Genomic DNA, 26,936 nt, shown 5'->3' with positions numbered 1-26,936 from the left:
CCTTCTACTTGAAATTATAAAGTGACAGTTGCAAAGATATTGACTGTTGTTATAGTGTATCAGATGGTTTTATGTGGTAATTCACTTTTTTCATATGAAGAGATTTGATTCTCAAACTATATTATTTAGCTGTGATATTTCATTTTTTAAAGTTAACAAATTAGAGATTTGATGTTGAAAGTTATTCTGTGCTTTAAGTTTTCACCATAAGTACATGAGACTTATAAATTACTGTATGTGTTATGGGTTATTATTTGGCAGTATTAGGTTTAGGGTTTTTTTACAGTAGTTTAAATTTTGTGATTTGGTAGGGCTCGAAATTGAAGTTTAAAAGGTTTTCATAGTTGTGCAAAGGAAACTTAATATAACTTTTGGAAATAGTTTCTTTTTAGTTGTTAAGAAAAATGTTGATTACGTTGGGCGATGGAAACATACTTGTAGTTACATCTGTTAAAGAATCTTGTTCTTTGGTCTGTAATAGTCCTTACTTTTTCACCAAAATCAAAACTACACTGAAAGCTTTTTGAAAAATCAGGATTCTTGTATATAGTATTTTACATTATGGGATTTGGTCGTATACGTTAAAGAATATCATATTTTCCTGTGTTGTATACAGTATTATGTTTGTTTCATATATGGTGATTGTGAAAAGTGTCTTCTGACCCATGCATACATTCAGTTAGCATAAGAAATGGTTGTAAAGTTTGTTATCAGAGGAGAAACTGAGGAAAATGTTATCCTTAAGAAACAATGGTTCATGTAGTTAATCAATTTTTTCTTTCTCTTTCCAGCAAAGCAAATTTGAGAATTCTGACCTTTACTGACATATGCCTTACTGATTGTGGAGCACTTTGGAGTGTAGCAGACCTTATGAAAGAATTCAGTTTGAGTGGAAAACTTAAGTCCTACTGGCAGACTCAGGCAATGCAGATTTTAAGCAAGTTATATCGAAATAAAAGCCTGATGTCCAGAGTAGACCCAAAAACCATTAATGAATGGGAAAGAGACCTATCTGCAAAACTTTGTCAGGTAAGTAACATATTAATATAAAGATTTGACCTTTGGAGAATATATCCCCTAAAGTTATATTTCTTCTTGTAAAACGCTAAACCAAAATAATCAATAATTATGTGAAGCTCGTGCATTTAAGGAGCAAAGAGAGTTGAAAAGTAATTTTACTCGAACTTACAAAAGATATACTGTAATCTTTTGACTTCCTTCATAAGTGTACATATTTGGCATAAGTGTGCATATTTGTTCTGGTAATTATGAAAGCTAACATATATTTCATATATAAATAAACTAATATAAAAGCAGCATGCAAAACCATTCAGTGTAGCAATATGCTTTAATGCTATCAAAGTTGAATTGGCAAAAATGAACAGTTTTTTGTTTCTTTAGCATTGTTAAGAAAAATTTTGGGTAATTATAAATCTTGGGCTCATTTGTCCACATGTTGCAATCCAAGGTAGTCATGTTTTCCAAGTCAGTAAACATATATTTTATCTGAAAAGTAAAATTTTATGTTTTTATCAAAGACAGTACCCACTGCTAGTTTTTTTTAACGTGATGAATATTGGTGGAGCTTGGGTCTTCTAAATTTATTATATGATATGACAGACAAGATCATAAACAGTACCCTAAAGTATTATTGGAAAAATTTGATTTAATTGCAGATACTTGGCCCGTCTTCCTCACTTGTATCGCTGAAAGGTCATTACTTGGCTGAAATCTTCGGACTTCTTTTCCTGATTCGAAAGGTAAATGTTTTTGGTAGAACAATTAATGGTGTTGGTTATATGAACTAAAAGTTATTGAATATTGTAAAATTTGTATGTTATTATTATTATTATTATTATTATTATTATTATTATTATTATTATTATTATTATTATTATTATTATTATTATTATTAACAACTGATATATATTATAGACTGAAAGGGCATGCATGAGGAATTTTGTCCTTCAGTGGGAGACAGATTTTATTATTATTATGAGTTAGTAAGTTTAAGTAGACCATGGGGTATTGTTCCTTACTCTTGTAGGGGTGGTTAGAAGAGAGTAAAAGGTAAAAAAAAACCGTAAAAAGCAGAAATATATGTGGTTTGGAGTTGAAGGTACAAAAGGTTACCGAAAGTAACCTTTTGTACCATTGTCCCCAACTCTGTTACTTTTTGTCTTTTACCTTTCATGTGCCCTGTGGTCTCTCTTACCGCAAGCCATATAAATTTAGCAGTGTGACTTTGCCATTTAAGTCTAGCAGTGTGACTGTGTGTTTATTCTTATTTATAACAATGTCTTTTGTGTTGGGGAATTTTGCATTATATGTCATCAAGTATATATAATTTACGAGCTGTTTGGTTTGGATTTGTATTTTAGAATGTGTCATCAAGGAAGGCAGCCAATGGCATGAATTGGGAAGAAATAGGATCTGTACTTGTGCCATTAAGACATCGTTTATCCAGTAAGACCTACAAAATCTGTCGAGGGCCGTACAACAATATCATCAGCAACCTGGGCCTTTCTAAGTTGCTTGTGTAAGTAGATGAAGTTTCATTTTTTCACAAAATAATTGCATGAGTTTAAAAATTTGCACAACTAACTAATGTTCCTACTTTATTATAGATCACAGCTGTATGAATAAGCTGTTTCCATGGAATTTCAATTAAAGTTTTAACTGGTTAGTTGTTGGAGGGTAAACGACCCTCAGGAATAGGTGGACATATTTGTATAGTGCTTTTGAAAAGTAGTAAAGTATTTTTTGGGCTGCATTGAATGACCTTTTCCTACTTGTGGTTTGATTTGAATTTCATCTGCCACAACACTGTCAAGTGAATTAGTCATGAGTTCCTTCATTTACATCTGTCCACATATACAGTGACATCCAGTGGTTACAGACCATCATTATTATTATTAAAATAGATAAATGTGACCATGAGGTGACTATCAGCTCTCATAGGGCTAGCCACCAGACACCTCAAGGTAATGGTTAGTGTCACCAGTTAGGCAGGTGGGCGGTGGGGTAAGATACTTTTCTCTATTGATGTGGATGAGACAACTGTGTTTGGAAACTTTTTTTAGTACTGAGCTACAGTTCATAAAAGAAATGGTGAGCAAATGTTATTTAGTTGTGAATAAGTGAGGGAGTTGGGGTCCATTCAGTGAAGTGCATCTCTCTCAGTACTTTTCTAATAGCTCTTTATTTTAAGCATCCTTTTTGATATATGCATCCAAGATTTCCTAGATTTATAATATTACTAATTTAATGGGGTATACATTTTCCTAAATAGGGAAAACTACCCAATGCATCTTTTGTGAATGTTATGAACACGTTTCCTTTTTGAGAATGTTGTCTTTAGTGGTTCATAGAAATCCTCTGTGATCAGCTTGTGCATCCTGCACATGTATGTATAAGATGTACATTGTATGTTCTGAAGCTTTTATATTCCTGTACTATGCATTCATAATCTCTAAACTTCAGTTCATGCATAGAGAATTTGTTAAGAGCCAGCAAAAGGCTACCCTAACTTTACTGACTTGAGAAAAGTCTGATAATGGTTATATTCCAGTCACTGTAATAGACATCCAGAACCCAATAAGAGGTTTTTTATTATCAGGTTCTCTTTTCCTATTTGTATCCAGTATTGAACCTGTTGTGTGGTTTATGGTAGAAATTTGGAGGTGAGCATAGGGCAAAAGGGTAGGTGCTATGTTTCTTTGGATGATGTAAAGAGGAACACTTATACGTACCTAGTGATGTGACTTTTGTTAGCCATGTTGTACTGGTTAGTGTGAAATTGCTCATTGTGAGTGGCTCTGTTATCCCAACGCTAAATGCCTTTAATTGGCCATATGTACAGTCACTCAAATTTGTTTTGCAACATGTTCCAGAAGTTTTCGTTCACCTAACAGTAATTTGTTCTTTTGATTTTTACAAGGAAATGTAATTTTCTTATTCGATTTTGTTATTAATCATACGGTTAACAATATAAAAAGAATGGTGAGTGAAAAATTCATATTATGTAAAATGACGAAACATTTTGAAAAATTTCATCAGATGATTGGGCAAAAGAGTCAAAGAAGAAACTATATTTCGAATCCAGATAAAAGCTCATTGATTAATAAAATAATATTGAATAACCATCAATGAAATTATATATAAATAAAGAAAGAAAGAATTCAACCATTATCGTTGTCACAAACAAAAAAAAGAAAAAATCTCATAACGTCGTATGTTATCGTGTGACTCCACATTCGGGCAGGAAAAGTTTAAACTGTCGTCACTAGCACTGATAAGATGGGCAACAGACTAAGCGGCACCACAATCATTAGCTTGCATAAGACTAATGTTTCTATCGTAGATATTGCTCGGCAGCTTAGCGTAAATAAAACAACCATGTATAGAGGGATACAACAACAGAGAGAACGAGGAAACATGATAAATTCATTGTAAAAACTGGAGGACAACCCCATTGTTGCACTAGTGTTGATCATCATCGGATGATCACTGAAGGAGCTCCGCCTAACTCCCCCCTGACAACCGATGTTGCTATAAAGAGAGAACATTACGCTCTCCCTTCAAGTTGCTGCTCAAACCATCCGTAACAGGCTACATGAGACCAAGATATTATTTCATCATACTCCTGCCAAGAAACACTTCATATCAGCGAAACACAAAGAATAGAGGCTAGGGTTTGCGTTATAATATAATCCAGCGGCCGATGATTTCTGTAATGAGTCATCTTTTTGCGATGAGGAGGAGACATTCTCCACTGATGAGCATGGTAGTCTTCTTCACTGCTGGCATCTAGCATTAACTAAATTAATGTTGAACTTCTAGCTAATTTTAATTCTTTAGAAACTTAGATAATAAAAAATACAACAATAGGTGTTATATATTCAGTTAACTTCATAAGAGGCATCAAAGTGATAGGCCTAAGTAGCAATGAAAGAAACGAGAAATTACACATGATAACGATATTATATATATATATATATTATATATTTATATATATATATATATATATATATATATATATATATATATATATATATATATATATATATATATATATATACTGTATGTGTGTGTGTGTGATTATATTCTATGTATTACAAAAATAGACGTGAAATCTGTTAGTCTAGTTCAGTATATTTTATATTAAGTTTCACCAGTTCACAATATACATAGGATTAGTCATTCAAAAATTTAATTAATAATGTGAAGGAAATCTTTACAAAATTGTATTTGTTGATGTCAATAAGAGTAATAGTTCAACTTGTAACAGTCAGAGGCCTATGTCTACAAAGTTCACATATGAAGGAGATAAAACAACGATAGTGATGGCAATTGGAGATGAAAATATTAAAACATAAGAACAGCGATGACCTCTGAAGTATTATAGTAACATCCTTTAATTAAGTAAAATATGACAACAGTAAGCAGTATCAGAAAAAGCCCTGTTTAAGGGAAACTGCAGGTAATTTCTCGGACCCACCACTAGTATTCAGTTGTTTCACGCGCTTACAACAGAGTTTAGCGCCAGATGTCGCTATTATAAGCTGTTGTCCGAAAAGTTTTGAAGCATGTTGCAAAACTTTTTTGAGTGATTGTACATCTACAGCTTTAGTTTGAAAGTTGACTGATTCCCATTACCAACATTAAGCTAAAATCTGAACATTTGCTAGTGCCCAGTAGAATAGCCTACTTACTACAAAACAGTTTTATCTGGATGTAAGATGGTGAGAAAAGTTACAGATCGTAAGGTGCTTTTTAAGGCCCACAACTTGGGGTCTTAATCAAGGTCCATGTGTATTTGTGAAAGTTTTGACAGCTTTTCTCATTTTAGACTTTGTACCTTTACATCCCTTTTTATGCTGTAATAGATAATTTTTGTTTATTCCTTTTCATGTTTCCCTGAACTTCAGTTCTTTATGTTTTGTTCTAATAGGGTACTGTAATTTTAAAATAGAAATTTTAAATTTTTAGTTGTAATTTTTAACAATTTTCACTTTTAAGTGTGTATTTTCACTTTGCTACATTTTGTATTTCAGCGACAAGCCTCACGAAATTGCCGAAAAAAGGAAAGCAGAAGCATTGATTGTGGGACTTAATGAAGTTGCAAGTGGTCATGACCCAAAGTTAGTCCAAAACGGTCCAGGGGAGAATGGTGTAGACGGCAATCATGAGGTCACGAATAAAAAAGGAAAAAAGAGAAAACTCAAAGGTGGTAAAAAGCAGAAAAATGTAAAAACAAAAAGTGGTAACCAACTGCAAAAAAATAAAAAGCAAAAACAATTACCGTTAGAGGAGTCGATAAAGTAATACGAAAGCGGTGTGTAAGGTAGCAGATTTTTATATGCCTGTAATGTTTTGTTTGTCTGGTTGCTGCTGTACTTTATTTTACCAAAATTTATGAATATATTTTTATTGTTGGAACTCGTTTATTTTTTTTTCCTTACTGTTGCTGCATTGGCTTCATGCCTGCCGTGTGAAGGTTTTTCATCTTTGGTTTTTTTTTTTTCTGAAGCCTTTACCACTAAATTTAGTGATTTAGAGAAAAACGCATCGGTTGCGCATTGGGTATCCTGACACATACACTCATGCATTTTCATAGTGTGCATCCACACTTTATTTACTGTTGGCTGTACTCCACTGCCTTATTATTTTGGATGTGATTCATGATTGTGGAATAGAACAGCAGTTATGGTTTTCTCAAAGAAGCTTAAGTAGTGAGCTTCAAAATAGTTTCTCCTAATTAAAATTACCCAGAAGTTAGAGCATCAGAGCTAATACAGATATAACACGTGTTGCTTGTTTCTTGATTATAAAGGGTCAGTCGCATATCTTACTTTTCACCATTTAAAGATGAGATGGCAAGTAATTTAGGAATAGAGGAAAAGGGTGGAAAGCAAACAGGAATAAAGTGAAAAACTGGAATCTAAGTTTGAAGGAAAAACAGACTCATCTGCTGAAAATGGGAAATTTCAAATAGAGCATTCCACAGCCTGAACACAAAAGAGGAGGAACAAGAACTGTGCAATACTGCATAGCTGCCGGAGTCGGAGCAATGACCCAAGTTGCGTTTGTGAATTTGAACAAAAAAAGCAGTTCTCTTAAGCCACAGTGAAGAAAAATTGTTTACGATTCCACTTATTTGTATTTCAAGATAAAGTTTCAAAAGATGAACAAGAATGCCTAAAATAAATGTTTAAAAACATAAATATAAAAACTTAAAGATTAAGCAGGGAAAAATATGAATGATCCAGGAATAGATTTCAACATGGGCATTCCCTGGATGACTCATCCACAGGAAGGTAACCAATGGAATAACAGGTAAAAAATAACCATCTAACCAATTCAAAGTATATCTTTGCGGAAAGTTACTCCGAGTAGCGAACTGACAACATAATACAAAGAAATGTCGCGTTTGGGTATTGTGAAAAGAAGTCACGTTTTTTTGTTTCACTCTTGGCACCTGTCATGCCTTTGGCATGTGGGGAATGTCCTGTAACTAAGTTCTATCGTCTAGATTTTCCCCACGGGGTGGGTGGGGAGGGGGGAGTGCTAAGTGTAGGTAATTGAATGCGTGCTTACATTTACGGAAGTTTGTGGTGGAAGGACGTTCTTTACATGTGCAACATGTTGGCAATCACAATTATAGGTAACCATCTGTAAACCAACTACGTAGGCGATTTCTGACAATTGGTCATGGTTATCAACGATCTTAAACTAAAGACTTTGTGAGTATTTTCTAAAGATGAAAGGCTAACCCCACTCTCAAATCCCTTTTAACAGAAACATGAAACTTTGGGATGCGGTTGCTAGTCCCACGCCATGCTCCTTTTCACAGATGGTAACTGCGAGTGAGAAATGAGCTGAAATAGACTTTTCCATTTGGTTCTTATCGCTTTCCTTGCTCTGTTTCATTATCATAATCAGTAGAAGGCACCTGGCCCCAGAGGTCCGATTGCGGCTTGTAGTTTCTTTTCAGATTTCCCCTTCGTACATTATATTTACGGTATATGTTATCCTCATTATGTACGCTTATGTTCATTTATAACTTTTTCTCGCCTGCATCACTCACTGTGGAGGGCTGTACATTAAACCAAAGTGAAACAAAATGAAATAATCTTTCTGGGTTACCTAACTCCTAAAAATATTCATGCTTGCTCTACTAATATGCAACCATTAATGTCATATCCATCATAACTTTGACAGAGAGAGAGAGAGAGAGAGAGAGAGAGAGAGAGAGAGAGAGAGAGAGAGAGAGAGAGAGAGAGGAGACGCGTACCAAACATTCAAACATGCATATCCCTAAACCACTCAGGTTACTTACCTCAACACTTAACTGACTCCTCCCACTACCTGTGTCGTTACCATAGCAACAGAGAAAACATAAGGGCCTGTCAGATGTAGAAAGAGGAAGAAGGTGGTGAGCTGCCAGATACCGCCAGAACTCCTGTGACTGATTTCGGACTCCAGTGTGAGAGTGGTTTTTCGACCGGTTGCTTCCGCTCCCCGTCAGTCGTTTCTTTACTCTAGTGTCAGTGAAGTGTTTGTCAGTTGTTTGTTTTTTTCATTTGATTTCATTCAGTTTTCTCCATTTTATTATTAAATCGCTCTCGGTCATGATTGTTTAATGTTAAACATTGTTACTGTGTGGATATTTTGTTGTTTATAGTCGTAGTAAAATCACGTGCTTAGGAGTGTTGTTTACTTTTGGAATGTGCAAAATTAACTACAGTAAATCGGAGTAAAAACTCAAGCAAAAAAAGAAATAATGCCAGTGAAGACCATAATTCGGATTTAAATTCGTTGAGCAATAGGTACTGAAGCGAACGTGAATGCATGTGATGAAAATCTTCGGTAGAAAGGGGAAGTACGTTGAGGGTAAAATTGACTCGCCCAGTAATCCATATTTGAAACTTTCAAGGAATGTAGGAAAAAAATATTGCATTGTGATAAAAACGACCGATATTCGATGGATTATTAATAATTTTAATCAATTCATCAACAACTGAGTCGATTTAAGCTGTTCTTTTTAAACAACGCTAATAATGAGGTATTGACGGTCATTTAATTTTTATGATGGTGCGCACCCTAGGCAACGGGTTACAAACAGAACGATTTGGAATGCGTGATAACTAACATTGCTCAGATTTTTTCGTTTTAATTTAATGGTGATTGTTGAATTATTCTTTCTAAACGTTAAAAAGTTATTGCCGTCTTTACCATTGGATAAGCGGGTTCGTTCTTAACTAAATTTAATTGTCCATACTAACCAGTCTCGATTGCAGTAAATTGAGTAATATCAATTTGAGCTCAGAAGTAAAGTTGTCATTTAAATTGCACATAAAATATATCGAAATTTACGTCGTTTTACAAGTACACAGTAAATTACAGGCTCGCTAACATGGATGCGACGTTAAAAGTTCGTGACCCATACACCTCTCCCTGGTGATTAGCCCAACCCCCGAACTACCGAAGATGTTCGAAGTGGAGTGTCAGGATTATAGTCGTAAGTGTTTCCTGACGTGTAAATAACAATAGTATTCACGTAACATCAACAAGTTGCTTGACGACCGCCAACCCAGTCATCATGCCGCGACGAGTAGACAGGTTGAGGAAGGAGGCACGCATTAGCAGGACACCATCCGATTTGGTGAGTGTTCGTTGATGTAGCATAAATATTACAGCGGGACATTATTATTATTATTTTTTGTAGCCAAACTTGTGATGTATTTTTTTTTGTCTCAAGTTATGTTAGACCTTTGTGTATTTATAGGCACTAGGCTTAGTTTTATAGGTATCTGCAATACACATAAGCCTATGTTAGATCATGGTTGAAAGCGAGACTTTTTTTCTTTTTTTTTGCTTTTAGGCCTAATCATCTTATTTCCTTACCCCAAGATTCCAAGTATTGTTGACTGAACGGGCCTTATCCAACACGGGCTTTTAACTCAACGCATTCAGTGCCTAACGTCAGGGAAACTAGACAAAATGCACCATTGCCTGAATGCACCAGACCGAATGCAACATTAGCCTAGACCAAATGCACCACCAGCCTGGTCTAAATGCACCAACCACTTAGTCTGAATGCACCATTTTGTAAATAGTCTGAATGCACCACACTGCATAAAAATGCGCTTGTTGTCTGGTTGATTCTGGTATCATCAAATTTTTGTCATTCTTACTAGAAACTGGTTAAATCTCAGTTTTTAGCTTGTTAAAAGTAGTTAAGTAATTTAAAGAATAGAGTCTTATTTCTTTACTAAAGCTTTTATATCATTCATCCTTTTTATCATATTTGATATCAATATTTATTTTATTTTATATACTCCAGCTTAGTCTATAGGATATGAATTTTTCTGGCAGAAGTCTTAAAGTGTCTTGTTGGTTTTGTAATATTCTGTTTTTATTCAGAAACGGTTAGGTTTGTATTATAAATTAAGAGGAAAATTAGTATAGCAAGTTTTTGTAAAGTTTTAAACTTCTCCCTCATAGCATAATGTGTTTGTTGGTTTTGTAATTTTCTATTTTTATTCAGACTACAGCTTTTTTAAAATTAGCTTTATCAAAGAAAATAATCCAAGAAAATGAATATATATAGTACATACGTCTCACAACACACTAACTACCTAACAAGGTATGTTTTAAACTTCTCCTCATAGCATAATATTTTCTATTTTTATTACTTTTAAAATTAACTTTATCAAAGAAAATAATATGCAAAATATATATATAGTTATATATAGTTACCCAAAGAACAGGTGTTTTGTGAATTACGTTGGTGCATTGGGACCATAAGGAATAATGCATTTTAATTGGTTAGTTTTAATCTTCTTATAATATAATGTATTTGTTGGTTGTGTATTATTCTTACTGTATTCAGACTTTGTAAATGATTCACTATATCAAGGAAAATAATCCTGCAAAGTGAACATAGATACCTGTATAGTTCCCCAAAGGGCAAGTGTTATGTGAATTTAGTTAGTGGGTTGGGATCACAAGAAAAGATGCACTTTAATTATGAAGTGGTGCATTGGGACCAGATATATAAATGGTGCATTCAGACTAGTGTTGGTGCAGTAGTAACTGTTGCTTCGGTAGCTTAATTGTTAATTATCATAATGGTCATGAATCTAACTATAATTTACGCATTAACCAACATGTACTAATAATTCAGTATGGAAGCCTTTGTCAAAATTCGGCAATTAAGTTTTATCTATACCCCAAAATAATTTTAACAATACTTTATTCATATCTTTAATGATATGTTAAAAGGAAAACACAGGGTAATTACAGTTTAAAATAGTTGTGGACGGATAGTTTTATTTTTCGAACTGGTAACAAGGCTGGGAAGTTCCAACTACACCATCCCAACTACAAAGACGGGCTACTCCGTTCAACTGTGTATTATGTAATGGTTAATATTTCATTCTCGCTAACGAATGTGAATACTTCATATACAGTGATTTGGTAATACGATTGATAATGAAGGTGTTTATGGGATGGTATGGTTGTTAAATTTATGTAAAAATTGTTATTAAATTATAGTAATGAGGACGGAAATATATTAAATTCAGAACTCTAGTAGTCGTTAGAGAACTATATGAGAATTTAAAATTTAAGAATTTAAAGCAAGTTTAGAAGGATGTGTTAAAAGAAAGTCTTGGATCAAGAATGCCTGATACCAAAAGTTGGTGTGCTAAAATGGTGAGGCCAAATTGTACGTGTCACGTGTCAGGTGTGTCTGGACCCGAGTGTTTTTTTCTGGTCAAGGCACTTTTGGGACTAGCCTAAATGCCTGGGTCGAATGTCACTGGATGAAGCTACTTTTGGGGCTAAATGTCAAGTAAGATACGTCTAAAGCCGAGTGTTTTCTGAATCAAGCTAATTTTGTGCCGAATATCTCCAGGTCAAGCCGTTTTCGGGCAAGTGTTTCTCCTGTGGGTCAAGCCATTTTTGGGTCCTAGTGCACTGCTCTTTTTGAAGTAAGCGTTTGTGACAAATGTTTCTGCGGCCATTAAGCCTCTGGGACTGAGCATATCTGGTGCCATAGTCTGTGTCACATCACTTTAGGAAAGTCTCCGGGCGCAGGTAACTGGACCGAGGGTCATTCGGTCTAAGCGTCTCAGCAGACGAGTGTTGTTGAGTTCGAGGGTGAATGGGGCAAGCCTCTGTGATCGAGTATTGATGGGGTTGAATGTCACCTATTACTAGTGTCAGGGATAAAATGTCTCTCTCTCTCTCTCTCTCTCTCTCTCTCTCTCTCTCTCTCTCTCTCTCTCTCTCTCTCCTTCACTTCAGTCAAACATGTAGTATGTGTACTGTACACGTGCAAAGTATTGCAGGGTAAAACAAAGATTGGCTGCATGTTTATGCATGGACGTTAGTGTTATTCACCTTAACCTTGAACGTTGATATGCGGAGAGTTTTCCAAGAAGCGCCAAGAATGTTAGATAACATCCCCTTGGGAGTAAGTTCCTCAACATATCTTTAGTTAAATGGTTCGATGCCGGCTCCATGGGGAATTTGTAAATGGCAAGAAGTGGAAATTCCGCTCTATCAAAACCAATGTCAATTGCTTATCGGAAAAACAGCAAATTAGCTATCTAATGGCATACCCTAAAAATGGAATTACAGGAAAGGTAACTCAATAACTTAGCTTTGGTGGAATCATATTAGAAATATGCATTAACAAAAGTGGATGTTACACAACATTCCTCTGGAATGTCTGAATTTTCTTTTTTTCCTGTAGACTTGTTAAAGGGTAATGTAGACTATTGACACGTTCATATGAAGACAGCTGGTATATCATACCTGTGAAGATATTGGAAGTGATATACTTTGGCATATATATATATATATATATATATATATATATATATATATATATATATATATATATATATATATATATATATATATATGCATATATATATAGTTTCTGTTGAGACAGAATTCCATACAATAAAGGTTGCCCATGAAAACAGAGACTAGATTTTACAGCGTCATATTGCGGAAACAACTGTTTCCTTCAACTGACAGGTAATACCTGCTAGTTAAGGGAAACTGTTGGTGTTTTCATGGGCAGGGATGTTGAACGTTGTTCGTCATAATGATTCAGATTTCAGATTCATTTGCATGTTTGTCACGTTGCATAAAGATCATATTGATTCCCTTTTGTCTGGAGTGGCTATGCGAACTGCCCGAAAAATTCCTGGAATGTTTGAATTCCTTTTCAGAATGCCTTGCGCAGTTTTGAGGAAAAGAGCAGGCATGCATTTACCTGCGTAGTGTTCTCGTAATATCGGTAGGCTGACTCTCCACATGCCTTTAGCGGTGCACTGTATGCATTACTTAAGGTTCTTTGCAGCGTCCTTTCGTCTCCTAGCTGCAACCCTTTTCATTCATTTTACTGTACCTTCTTTCATATTCTCTTTCTTCCATCTTACTTCCCAACCTCAACAAACAAATATTTCATATTGCAACTGTGAGGTTTTCCTCCTGTTACTTTTAAATGCCTTTTCACTCTCAATTTCCCTTTCAGTGATGAGTGATCTCCTAGATCCCAGAGCTTGGCCTTTGGCCTGTATGAGTTATTGAAATGTAATTTACCTCTACTTTTATCACTTTTTCTTTCTGCAAGTTTTTTTGAAGTGGTCAGTTTTCAATTTTTTTTTTTTTTAATCTTCGCTGATCTCCGGTTCTGATTAGCTTATATTCCAGTTTTCTGGAAAGGAGGTTGCATAATTTGAGTAACCGAATGTCTGTGTAACCGAATTTTTTGTAGAGTTATGTTTGCTTTTAAAAAGAAAGCACTTTGTAGTATATTATATATATATATATATATATATATATATATATATATATATATATATATATATATATATATATATAAATTTCTGACTCACGTCAGGATGAACCCAGGTCTCTCAGGTGGAAAGCAAGGGCGTTATCCACTGGGCCACACAAGTCTAAAGAAGTTGGAACCTGAGAGCAACTGCACCCAAGGAATTATAATGCTTGCATACCAGCGAGTTTTCCCCAACTTCCCGACTCAGCAATGACCCAATAGACAACATTTATATTATAGTATAAGATAGAAATCATCAACACACAATCATGGAACAGAAATAAATTTCTGACTACGTCGGGATCGAACCCAGGTCTCTCAGGTATAGGGGCGTTATCCATGGGCCACACAAGTCTAGTTGGAATAGCAACTGCACCCAGGAATATAACTGCTTGCATACCAGCGAGTTTTCCCCAATCCCGATCATAGCAATGACCCAATAGACAACATTTCATTATTATATGAATAAGATAGAAATCATACACAATCATGTGGAACAGAAATAAATTTCTGACTCACGTCGGGATCGAACCCAGGTCTCAGGTGGAAAGCAAGGGATAATTATGAAATGTTGTCTATTATATGAGTCGGGAAGTTGGGAAAACTCGCTGGTATGCAAGCAGTTATATAATTCCTTGGTGCAGTTGCTCTCAGGTTCCAACTTCTTTTAGACTTGTGTGGCCCAGTGGATAACGCCTTGCTTTCCACCTGAGAGACCTGGGTTCGATCCCGACGTGAGTCAGAAATTTATTTCTGTTCCACACGTGATTGTGTGTTGATGATTTCTATATATATATATATATATAGATAATGTGTGTGTGTGTGTGTGTGTGTGTGTGTAGTGAAAGGCACCATCTGTATAGACAGAAGGATGGCGTTGCGATGGGCTCTCCATTGGGCGTCCTCTTTGCAAATTTTTACATGGGCACTGTAGAAGAACGTATCTTCGAGAGAATCCAGCAGCCGAAGAAATATGCGCGATATATCGACGATGTCTTCGTTCAAGTAGACGGCGAGGAGGAGGTTGAAGCCCTTCGTCAGGCGTTCCAGCAATGTAGTGTGCTGAACTACACTGTCGAGTTCAGCACAGACGACCGGCTCCCCTTCCTCGACGTTGTGGTCACAAAGACGGAGCGGAACTTGAAGACATCAGTTTGCACGAAATCCACCAATTTGGGGACTATGCTTGAACGGAGATAGCGAGTGCCCTGCTAGGTTTAATTAAGAATACGACGGTCAGGACCTTCATTAGAAGGGCCTTCTCCCATTGCTCCACCTGGCAAGACACTGACAAGGAATTTGAACGTGCTGCACAAGTGTAGGTGAATAATGGTTTCACCAACAAACTCATCAACAAGAAAATCCGAACTGGCCTGGAGAAATGGTATAGCGGTGAGAGCTCACAACCTGCTCCCCAGGATGACATCAAGATATATTACAAGGCCCGTATGCATCCCCAGTACCGCGAGGACGAGTGCCCCATGAAAATCGTCATGGAGAACGTTACCCCGACCGAAGATAATAAGATGATAAACCTAGTAATATATTACAAGAACCGCCGCACCCGTGATCTCGTGATGAAGAATAACCCCTCTCCGCCAGCAAGAGACCCCGTCAAGCAGAAGAACGTGGTCTACTAATTTTTATGTCCTGTCCGAGGATGCCCCGGCGTTTATATTTGGGATGACCACGATGCGTCCGTCAAAGAGGATCTCCTGCCACGCCCAGGAAGGTGCCATCATAAACCACGCCCGTGCCACCCACATATTTCCATCTCCCGCGACATTATTATACAAAATATAAGTATAATCGGGAGAGCCGCCGACCCCCGACGTCTGCGCCTGCTGGAGGCGCTCCTCATTGCCGAGAGAAAGCCCACAATGAACAGACCCGGGAGGCATCGCTCCTACCCACGAATTTGAGAAGAGCAATGCCGAACAACCACCAAATCCAACAAATACCCGAACATGACAACCCTGAGAATGGAGACGCCCCTGAAGAGCGAGGCGCCCTTCGAGACAACCCCCCGACTACAAGAGAGAGAGGAAATATTGACGCCATTCATCCTCCGCCCAAAGCAGCCAAACTACCGATGATGTCAGTCGGCATGACGTCACGCAACGGCAGGCCACTGGGAACGCTGGAATGATAGCATTCCCAGATTGAGAAGGTCAGTCAGGCTTGAGCTTCGCCGCGGAAATGTGGCTTGAAGCTCGCCGACTGCAACCAATCAAAATCAACCGTCCGTGACCTCCTGCTGAAGCCCGTGTATAAATTCGGAAGGACCTATGCAACCTGCCAGTCCTCTACTAGCTCCCGCTGGAGAATGACAGAAGAGTTTGTCGAAACGTCGCGGCAACAAGAGTATAAGCAACTGTTTAAATTATAATATTCTAACTGTATAGAATATATAAAAAAGCAGAATCTAAATTTTTGACTGTCCCCCATGAAATGACAAATATAGGCGAGCTGTTAGCATGCACCTCCAATGAAGAGAAGTCCGCAATAAGGAAAATAGAAAAAGTCTTTATAAAATAAATGCAGCTGAAGCAGCAATAATATTCAATAAAACCTGTTTAAAAGAGGGTCTGCTGCCAAATAATAATAATAATAGCTATTCAGTTCTGTAGTATAATTGTCTCAGGTTTGTTGCAAGTGTCAGTAGCGCTTTGATACATCACAAGACGGAACTTTAGCGTCCAACCCAATTGTCATTAACTTTATCCTGTCCTATGACTCATGCGTTTCCCATTAGACATTAAACTTCAATTTAAACTTGACAGTTTGAGAACTGGATTTGAAAATTCGTCTGGGTTTGATTTCAAGGGTCGACTATCTGGTCTTAGGCCTAGTTAGGTTTCAAACTTGAATTTTATTAGTTGTCACATTCTGAACTTGAAGCTTCGTCGATTCCTACAAATTTATGCTTATTTAATTCGTAGTAGTACAGGACTTGTTTAAAGGTTCCGTGGCTGTGATTTTATAGGATGTGATCCTTATAGGCTATATACCCGTTCAAGTGGCATAAACTCATCATTTTTGCAAGTTTACTTTTTAATAAATATTTATGCCGCTTGAATTTTATTTCACAGTAATGTTAATAAAAACCTCTCTCCATATACCATATAGTACACGGCCGATGTTAATAACATCCCGCCGAGTGTTATTAATAACCATCGATCAGGCGAGGAATCCCTAACGGAACTTTGACCTGGTTACAATTGCCGATCGCTTTGCGTGGTCGTTATCCTAGGCTAATGAGCTCTCATTACGGGGCAACATGCATTACGGTGCACATTTCTGCACACGTTCCTTCTTACTCGACGGGTCATTTTTATATCCTAATCAGCTGATTAGCCGAAGAATACGGAAGACGGTCTTTTCGTATTTCATCGATTAAGTAATTGAGTCGGGGATGTTCTTCCTGATTTAGTGGGGCGACGCGACGGTCTCTCTCTCTCTCTCTCTCTCTCTCTCTCTCTCTCTCTCTCTCTCTCTCTCTCTCTCTCTCTCTCTCTCTCTTTTGACGGTGTTGCTGTCCATATGGCGTTCTTGGGATGAGGATGTTAGCCCAATTATCCTTTCGGCAGCACGGATGAACAGGGTAAATTATGATTTGAAGACGTCTGTTCATCCGTCCAAGCACTTACCAATCTCCATGTTGCTTAAAATCCGTGGCTGGAATAATATATGTACGTATGTATATATATATATATATATATATATATATATATATATATATATATATATATATATATATATATATATATATATAGTAGTTGCGTGTAGAATTCATAACGACCATCCAATTCTTGAAAGAAACCAGACGTGTTAGAACATTCTTGATAAATTGCGTTCCCAGCGTTTACATCACACGCGACAGATATGATTTTGGGCAGAATGTGGATATTTGCACAATGTCAGGATTCATGAAATATTACTTTGTATTTGTGAAAAAAAATATGTTAGTGTAACTTAAAAGTAGATAAGGTACAGACGAACTCTTGAATTTTGAAATGATTCTACCAATTGATTGACTTTTTTTTTTTTTTATTCCAGGGTCATTTTGGTGTCAGTGTGGTTTTGACTTTCTGTAAAAGAAAACTATTGAGATGGCTGTTTTGTCTGACCGTCAGCACTTTTTCTGTCAGCCCCCAGATCTTAAAAACTACTGAGGCTAGAGGGCTGCAAATTGGTGTGTTGATCATCCACCCTCCAATCATCAAACATATCAAATTGCAGCCCGCTGGCCTCAGTGGTTTTAATTTAATTTAAGGTTAATGTTAGCCATGATCGTGCGTGTGGCCCCGCTATAGGTACCAATAACACAGACCACCATATAGGTGCCAACAACACGGGCCACCACCGGGCTGCGGCCGAGAGTTTCATGGGTCGTGGCTAAGAGTTTCATGGGCCGTAGCTGAGAGTTTCATGGGTCGTAGCTGAGAGTTTCATGGGCCGTAGCTGAGAGTTTCGTGGGCCGTAGCCGAGAGTTTCATACAGCATTATACACTATAGAAAACTCGATTGCGCCGAAGAAACTTCGGCGCTTCTTCAACTTTTTTTTTTTTATTGATTAGTGAAAGCACTATTCTGATTATTTATAGTGAAGTCAGTGCGATTAATTTAATACTACTGATTGCATTCGACGGCTAATAATGAATGATTAAGATGAAGATACTTTCTGAAGCCATGTAATATCCCTTATTTTGAATCTGACACTGAAACCGATATATTTCAAAGTCGTATTGTATGTCGTCCAGTAAACTTACAGATATCTTTATTAATGAATTAATCCAGTACTGAAGATACTGTAACGCTTATGACCCCTTGACATGTTAATTTAGGCAGGCAGTGTTTGGTCCCCCGTCCCACCTCATTTCGCCTCAAATTAGAAACAGCCTCGCCTTCGGTCATGAGCGGTAACTGCAGAGTACCGCAATTTATAATTTTCTCAGTAATAGCATTGGAATGATGCGATTATCCCTGAAGTCCTTTAATTAACCGTGGAATAGCATCCACCATTTTTTTTTTTTATTATCCTGACGTACTTTTTCCAAGTCTTGCTTTTTCGTAAAGGCGAAGGTGGCTTCACCCTATTTACAATTTAACAGCTAGTGGTTCTCAACCTTTTTTGGCCCATGCACCCCTTCACCATATGTCAGAATGTCATCCCCTCCCCCCCGCCCCCGCCCCCCTTTCCAAAATTGTTTGCCTCAAAAGTTGCAGTTCCTCATTGGACGGGTTGGTATCGTTCTCGGATAGCACTCCGCTGGGCCCGCGTTCGATTCTCCGAGTGGCCAATGAAGAATTAGAGAAATCTATTTCTGGTGATAGAAATTAATTTCTCGTTATAATGTGGTTCGGATTCCACAATAAGCTGTAGGTCCCGTTGCTAGGTAACCAATTGGTTCTTAGCCACGTAAAATAAATCTGATCCTTCGGGCCAGCCCTAGGAGAGCTGTTAATCAGCTCCTCAGTGGTCTGGTTAAACTGAGGTATACTTAACTTTAACTCAGAAGTTGCATTACAAAATATGCAACAAAATACTAACACAAACAAACAAGCTAGTGGGGAGAAAGCTCAGCGTGACCTCTCAGTAGTGCATACCGATACACACTGCGTTTTGTGTGGTCCTGGAGCCAGTTTGAGCCTGCCAGTCTGTGGTCACAATTACCGCCCCCACCCCCACCCCTCCAACTGAAACTCTGAAATCCCCCCTGGTTGAGAACCATTGAGCAAATTGTCCATATTGACCCCTGGGGGTGGATGGTACTATCTAAGAGGTCACTCAATCCCCAGGGGTCAAAAGGGGTCGATAAGCACCTAGGTCGATAATGAACTTCTTGGGGGTCAAAAGTTGACATTGGCATAAGGAATAGAAATAAAGAAAGCACTACAATAAAATTAAATGATTGATTTATGCCTGGTATGCTGAGTTCGATTTTCAGTTATAATTTGGTAACTGCTACAATATTCATAACTTGGTAACTGCTACAGTATTCATCAGTATGATGCATTATTTTTGTTGCATTTAACATTACCTAACTTTGTGTAATATGAAGTATTTTTCATTGATAAATTATTATTATTATTATTATTATTATTATTATTATTATTATTATTATTATTATTATTATTATATAGGAATAGAAATATAAATTGAAGGAATAACAAAACATGAATGCAAGAAAATTGGGAAGGAATTGGTACCTTTAAATAAGCATTTATCTCTTTATTTATTTATTCATCCATTCATCTATTGTAAGACCTTTGGGGTCAACGTAGTCATAAGGATTCCATGAAGTGGGATTTTTGGGGGGTCTAAAATGTCAGGTGGCCCCTGCTTTAAGAGACCCCCAATTTTACCTATCATATTAACAGTTTTTAATTTGCTCTCATTTTAAAAAGTTCTCAGTTCAACCTAATTACATTTCAACAGTTGTTTAAAAAATATTTTACTCTCAGAAAACGGAATATCTGCATTCATTGTTTGACCTGTCGTCATTCAAGATAGTGGGTCGGTCTTCTTCTTAAGTCTACAAAATTTGCGTGTGGGTTTCAGATAACCTTAATCATTCAGCAGCCTCTGAGGCTAGACAACTGACGTACACGCCATTTCTTTTGTTTCTGTAATATCTCTCTCTCTCTCTCTCTCTCTCTCTCTCTCTCTCTCTCTCTCTCTCTAAATGTGTGTGTTTGTTTGTTTGTTCATATACATGTATATATATATATATATATATATTCATATATGTACATCAGATATATATACACACACACACATATATATATATATATATATATATATATATATATATATATATATATATATATATATATATATATATATATATATATATACATATACATATATATATATATACATATACATATGCATATATATGAACAACCAAGACATACACATGCAGATATACACGGGTAGCTTATGTAAGTACGTTGCGTTTGAGGCTCAAATTCCGTGTAACAATTACATTTGGCATCAATCTACGTCATGGTTCACTTTTAAAAAGAAATCCGCTCGCAAAGCAACTGACATTGAGACTTAATTCGCAAAAAAAAAAAAAAATAAACACTATTATTTCAAGAGCAGTGGGTCTCAACATGGCGAACGGCACTAGTCCCCGAAACTACGAGGAAAAAATTGTCCAAGTTTCGCTGTTGAAGTAATTTAAAAGTAACTCATGCCCTTTAAGTAATATCCCGAATGGACTACGATGTTTGAACTACGAGAAAACTTATGCTCTGCCCTTTTTGTTTCTCTTGTAATGAATTCTACACATGCGAGCGACTGACGCCGAGCTGCGTACTTCTTGGACTTTCCCAGAGAACGCAAAGACTGACTCATTTGTTTGGTAACGAGATAGCAAGACTAAGTAGATGTTAACGGTTGCGTAAGTAAATTACGTCGTGAGGCTTAAATTTTGATTTGCATCATCGTGTACAGTATATAAAAATTGATTTGCACTATCGTGTCCAGTATATAAAAATTGATTTTGCATTGTCGTTTACAGTATATAAAAATTGATTTGCATCATCGTGTACAGTATATAAAAATTGATTTTGCATCATCGTGTACAGTATATAAAATTTTTTATTTGCATTATGGTGTACAGTATATAGAAATTGATTTTGCATCATCGTGTACAGTATATAAAATTTTTTATTTGCATCATCGTGTACAGAACATACTCGTAAATTGATGTCGTGCAACGTAGAAACGAAAAAATACCCTAACTTGTTTCAAGTTATTTTTTATATTCCTCCTTGGTGCTTGCACTTGGCTAGCATCCATTCTTAATTATATTTATAGTTCCAGACCACCCCATCTGTAGCCTCTTCAAATCAGCCTGTTCATCTGTAGTTCATGCAGTACTTCTTTAATCTGCGTCTTGAAGTGTTTGTGTTTATAAATAATAATGTAAAAGCAATACCCAGTCTTGCTAGCGTTCTTTGTCAGCCTTTCAATTAAACAAAAGTTTTAAACGTTCTCGACATTAATAGACATCATTAGTTTTATCTGTTACCTTTATCGTCCTTGTCAGAATAATTGCAGATTCTCTCTCTCTCTCTCTCTCTCTCTCTCTCTCTCTCTCTCTCTCTCTCTCTCTCTCTCTCTCTCTCTCTCTCTCGACGTAAAAGATCAAGAAAGAAAAGTAGAAAATCTCGGCAATCTTACATGATTATCGGCCCAATTCTGGTTCTTGAACGATGATTACAGGCCTGGAGTCTGCGATTATTATATTTAATAATATTTCTTTCGGAGAAAGGCAGAGAAGGAAAACGGGACGGAAATTGTATTTCTCGTTATTCTAGAAACGGTTTTGTTTTGTGGTATGAATATACACGTGTCAACAATTCTGGAAATGAAATTGTGTAATTTATGTCTCCAAAAAATTACGATGTGGAACGAGATTTATTTTGAAGCTGAAATTAATGGTACCAAGAACTCTGTGACGCCAATCATTGTTCTTCTAAAAAAGTTAGACGTGCTTTTGTGTCGTAATTCATAGGAACTTTATAAGTAAACAAATACATTACGTTCGCGCACATGCGCAGTTTCAGTTTCTAGACCTCTAGCAATACTTTTTAAACTTTGGGCTTGCAAGATTGCCAGACGTCTTTCAATAGTTTTTTTTAACCTAGATGTTGCAATATTTTTTCAACCTAGATGTTGTAATGTTTTTCAACCTAGATGTTGCAATATTTTTTCAACCTAGATTTTGCAATATTTTTTCAACCTAGATGTTGCAGTATTTTTTCAACCTAGATTTGCAATATTTTTTCAACCTAGATTTGCAATATTTTTCCGACCTAGATGTTGCAATATTTTTTAACCTAGACGATGCAGTATTTTTCCAACCTAGATGTTGCAATATTTTTCCAACCTAGATGTTGCAATATTTTTCAACCTAGATGTTGCAATATTTTTCCAACCTAGATGTGCAATATTTTCTCAACCTAGATGTTGCGTTTTTTGAACCTAGATGTTGCAATATTTTTTCAACCTACATGTTGCAATATTTTTCCAACCTAGATGTTGCAATATATTTTCAACCTAGACGTTGCAATATTTTTAATCTAGACGTTGCAATATTTTTCCAACCTAGATGTTGCAATAGTTTTCCAACCTAAACATTGCAATAGTTTTTCAACCTAGATGTTGCAGTATTTTTCCAACTTAGATGTTGCAATATTTTTTCACCCTAGAGGTGTTGCAATATTTTTCCAACCTAGATGTTGCAATATTTTTCCAATTACAATATTTTTCCAACCTAGACGTTGCAATATTTTTCTAACCTACATGTTGCAATATTTTTCCAACCTAGACATTGCAATATTTTTCCAACTTAGATGTTGCAATATTTTTCCAACCTAGATGTTGCAATATTTTTTGCTAGACGTTGCAATATTTTTTAAACTTAAATGTTAATATTTTTCCACCTAGATAACCTAGACGTTGCAATATTTTTCCGACCTAGATGTTGCAGTATTTTTCCAACCTAGATGTTGCAATATTTTTCCAACCTAGATGTTGCAATATTTTTCCAACCTAGATGTTGCAATATTTTTTCAACCTAGATGTTGCAATATTTTTCCAACTTAGATGTTGAAATATTTTTCCAACTTAAATGTTGCAATATTTTTCCAACCTAGTTGTTGCAATATTTTTTCAACCTAGACATTGCAATATTTTTAATCTAGACATTGCAATATTTTTCCAACCTAGATGTTGCAATATTTTTCCAACTTAAACATTGCAATAGTTTTTCAACCTAGATGTTGCAGTATTTTTCCAACTTAGATGTTGCAGTATTTTTTCACCCAAGATGTTGAAACATTTTTCCAACCTAGGTGTTGCAATATTTTTCCAACCTAGACATTGCAATATTTTTCTAACCTAGATGTTGCAATATTTTTCCAACCTAGACATTGCAATATTTTTCCAACCTAGACGTTGCAACATTTTTCCAACCTATATGTTGCAATATTTTTCCAACCTAGACGTTGCAATATTTTTTCAACTTAGACGTTGCAATATTTTTCCAACCTAGACGTTGCAATATTTTTCCAACCTAGATGTTGCAATATTTTTCCAACCTAGATGTTGCAATATTTTTCCAACCTAGATGTTGCAATATTTTTCCAACCTAGAGGTTGCAATATCTTTTCAACCTAGATGTTGCATTGTTCAACCTAGATGTTGCAATATTTTTCCAACCTAGATGTTGCAATATTTTTTCAACCTAGATGTTGCAATATTTTCCGAACCTAGATGTTGCAATATTTTTCCTACTAAGATGTTGCAATATATTTTTTAACCTAAACATTGCAATAGTTTTTCAACCTAGACATTGCAGTATTTTTCCAACCTAGATGTTGCAATATTTTTCACCCAAGATGTTGAAACATTTTTCCAACCTACTGTAGGTGTTACAATATTTTTCCAACCTAGATGTTGCAATATTTTTCCAACCTAGACATTGCAATATTTTTCTGACCTAGATGTTACGATATTTTTCCAACCTAGACATTGCAATATTTTTCTAACCTAGAAGTTGCAATATTTTTCCAACCTAGGCATTGCAATATTTTTCCAACTTAGACGTTGCAATATTTTTCCAACCTAGATGTTGCAATATTTTTCCAACCTTGATGTTGCAATATTTTTTCAACCTAGATGTTGCAATATTTTTCCAACCTAGATGTTGCAATATTTTTCCAACCTAGATGTTGCAATATTTTTCCAGCCTAGACGTTACAGTATTTTTCCAACCTAGACGTTGCATTATTTTTCCAACCTAGATGTTGCAATATTTTTTTCACCCAAGATGTTGCAACATTTTTCCAACCTACATGTTGCAATATTTTTCCACCCAAGACGTTGCAATAGTTTTCCACCTTGAGTTGTAATATTTTTCCAACCTAGACTTTGCAATATTTTTCCAACATAGATCTTGCAATATTTTTCCACCTTAGATTTGCAATCTTTTTCCAACCTAGATGTTGCAATATTTTTCCAATTTAGACATTGCAATATTTTTTCAGCATAGACATTGCAATGTTTTTCAACCTAGACGTTGCAGTATTTTTCCAACCTAGACATTGCAATATTTTTCCAACCTAGATGTTGCAATATTTTCCCAACCTAGATGTTGAAATATTGTTCTAACCTAGATGTTGCAATATTTTTCAACCAAGATGTTGCAACATTTTTCCAACCTAGATGTTGCAGTATTTTTCCAACCTAGATGTTGCAATACCTTTTACAACCTAGATGTTGCAACCTTTTCCAACCTAGATGTTGCAATATTTTTTCAGCAAAGATGTTGCAATATTTCTTCAACCTAGACATTGCAATATTTTTTAAGCCTGGATGTTGCAATATTTTTCCACCCTAGATGTTGCAATATGTTTCCAGCCTAGATGTTGCAGTATTTTTCCAACCTAGGCATTCCAATATTTTTCCAGCCTAGATGTTGCAATATTTTTTCAACATAGATGTTACCATATTTTTTCAACCTAGATATTGCAATATTTTTTCCACCTACAGTAGATGTTGCAATATTTTTTCAACTTAGATGTTGCAATATTTTTTCAACCTAGATATTGCAATATTTTTTCAACCTAGATGTTGCAGTATTTTTTCAACCTAGATGTTGCAATATTTTTTCAACCTAGATATTGTGATAGTTTTCAACATAGATTATTTTTCAACCTACATGTTGCAATATTTTTTCAACCTGGACGGAATATTTTTCAGCCTAGATGTTGCAACATTTTTAAACCTAGTTATTGCAATAGTTTTTAAATTAGATGTTGCAATAGTTTTTAGCTTAGATGTTGCAATCATTTTTTCAACCTAGATATTGCAATATTTTTTCAACTTAGATGTTGCAATATTTCAACAACCTAGGCGTTGCAGTATTTTTTCAGCCTAGATGTTGCAATAGTTTTCCAACCTACACGTTGCAATATTTTTTCACTGTGGCTGTAATTAATTCCGTTAGACCGCTTGATTACCTGTAAGAGATTTATTTTTCCGAGACACGCTCAGTCGTAAATATTTGGACGCGTAATTTCAAAAGTATTTATTTTTCTTAAGAAACATTGGCCTCTTTAGTTAGTTATGTGCATTAATGTTAGTTTCTCCTAAGTGTCCTTTTCTTTGTTTTCTTTATTTATTTGATTTGTGTTTGTATGTTTTTCTCAAGACAAATTCTCATGATCAAAACATTTGGACATGCGTTCAACCATACACATGGTCCGTTCTGTTCCGTTTTGTTTTAGAGAGAGAGAGAGAGAGAGAGAGAGAGAGAGAGAGAGAGAGAGAGAGAGAGAGAGAGAGGTTGGAAAAAAGTGAGGAACATAACTCCCCATTCTTCATCTGAAATTCTTGGTTAGTGTTGCATAAATGAGATTATATATATATTAAATGTATATATGTATATATATATATATATATATATATATATATATATATATATATATATATATATATATATATATATATATATATATATATATATATATATATATATATATATATATATATATATATATATATATATATATATATATATATATATATGTGTGTGTGTGTGTATATATACAAATTTATATATACATATTGATTGTATAAAAAATGTCCATGTTATTTGATACCTCCCCCACACGTAACTTAAATCAGCGATACGTTCCCTCTTTATATTTACATCCTTTATTAAGAAGCTCCGTCTCACGGCGGATAAAATATGAAATTCCTCATTTTATTAAGCTTTCTTCCCTGATGAAATTGAAAGATAGACTTCTCCGTTTTTTCTCGGAACCTTGTTGACTTGGGGAGGCTTTATCTACTGTTAATACTAAAATTGATATCATTAATACCTGTGTGATTGAAAACGTAACATTTTGTTCTCGTCTCTCATAGGTTAGTTTCGAGGTAATTTGTAGAGAAGCGGCTGTTTCAATAACTCCTTGATCTGCATTTCCAAATTCTGGTTTGATTAATCTTCTTGCGGTATTCATAGTCGTTTGAGAATACACCAGTTTC

At 35.7% G+C, this 26,936-nt stretch overlaps 2 protein-coding genes across 4 annotated transcripts in view; both read left to right on the top strand.

The window, feature by feature from the left end:
* LOC136828361 (myb-binding protein 1A-like protein) overlaps positions 1–6,441 on the top strand; it is a 37,023-nt gene extending 30,582 nt beyond the window's left edge. The window contains exons 16-19 of the mRNA XM_067086309.1: positions 792–1,029; positions 1,677–1,760; positions 2,382–2,539; positions 6,057–6,441. Of these exons, the coding sequence (XP_066942410.1) occupies positions 792–1,029; positions 1,677–1,760; positions 2,382–2,539; positions 6,057–6,327 (751 nt within the window). The 3' untranslated portion in view covers positions 6,328–6,441. The remainder of the gene's footprint in view (positions 1–791; positions 1,030–1,676; positions 1,761–2,381; positions 2,540–6,056) is intronic.
* A 1,969-nt stretch (positions 6,442–8,410) lies between these two features.
* Positions 8,411–26,936, top strand: part of LOC136828360 (zinc finger CCCH domain-containing protein 13-like) — a 110,075-nt gene continuing 91,549 nt past the window's right edge. For all 3 annotated transcript variants that reach the window (XM_067086307.1, XM_067086306.1, XM_067086305.1), the window contains exons 1-2: positions 8,411–8,548; positions 9,409–9,667. In XM_067086307.1, the coding sequence (XP_066942408.1) occupies positions 9,605–9,667 (63 nt within the window). In that variant the 5' untranslated portion in view covers positions 8,411–8,548; positions 9,409–9,604. The remainder of the gene's footprint in view (positions 8,549–9,408; positions 9,668–26,936) is intronic.

Source organism: Macrobrachium rosenbergii, chromosome 42 (assembly GCF_040412425.1).
Source record: "Macrobrachium rosenbergii isolate ZJJX-2024 chromosome 42, ASM4041242v1, whole genome shotgun sequence".
Lineage (NCBI taxonomy): Eukaryota > Metazoa > Arthropoda > Malacostraca > Decapoda > Palaemonidae > Macrobrachium > Macrobrachium rosenbergii.
This window is presented reverse-complemented; position numbering and strand designations above follow the sequence as displayed.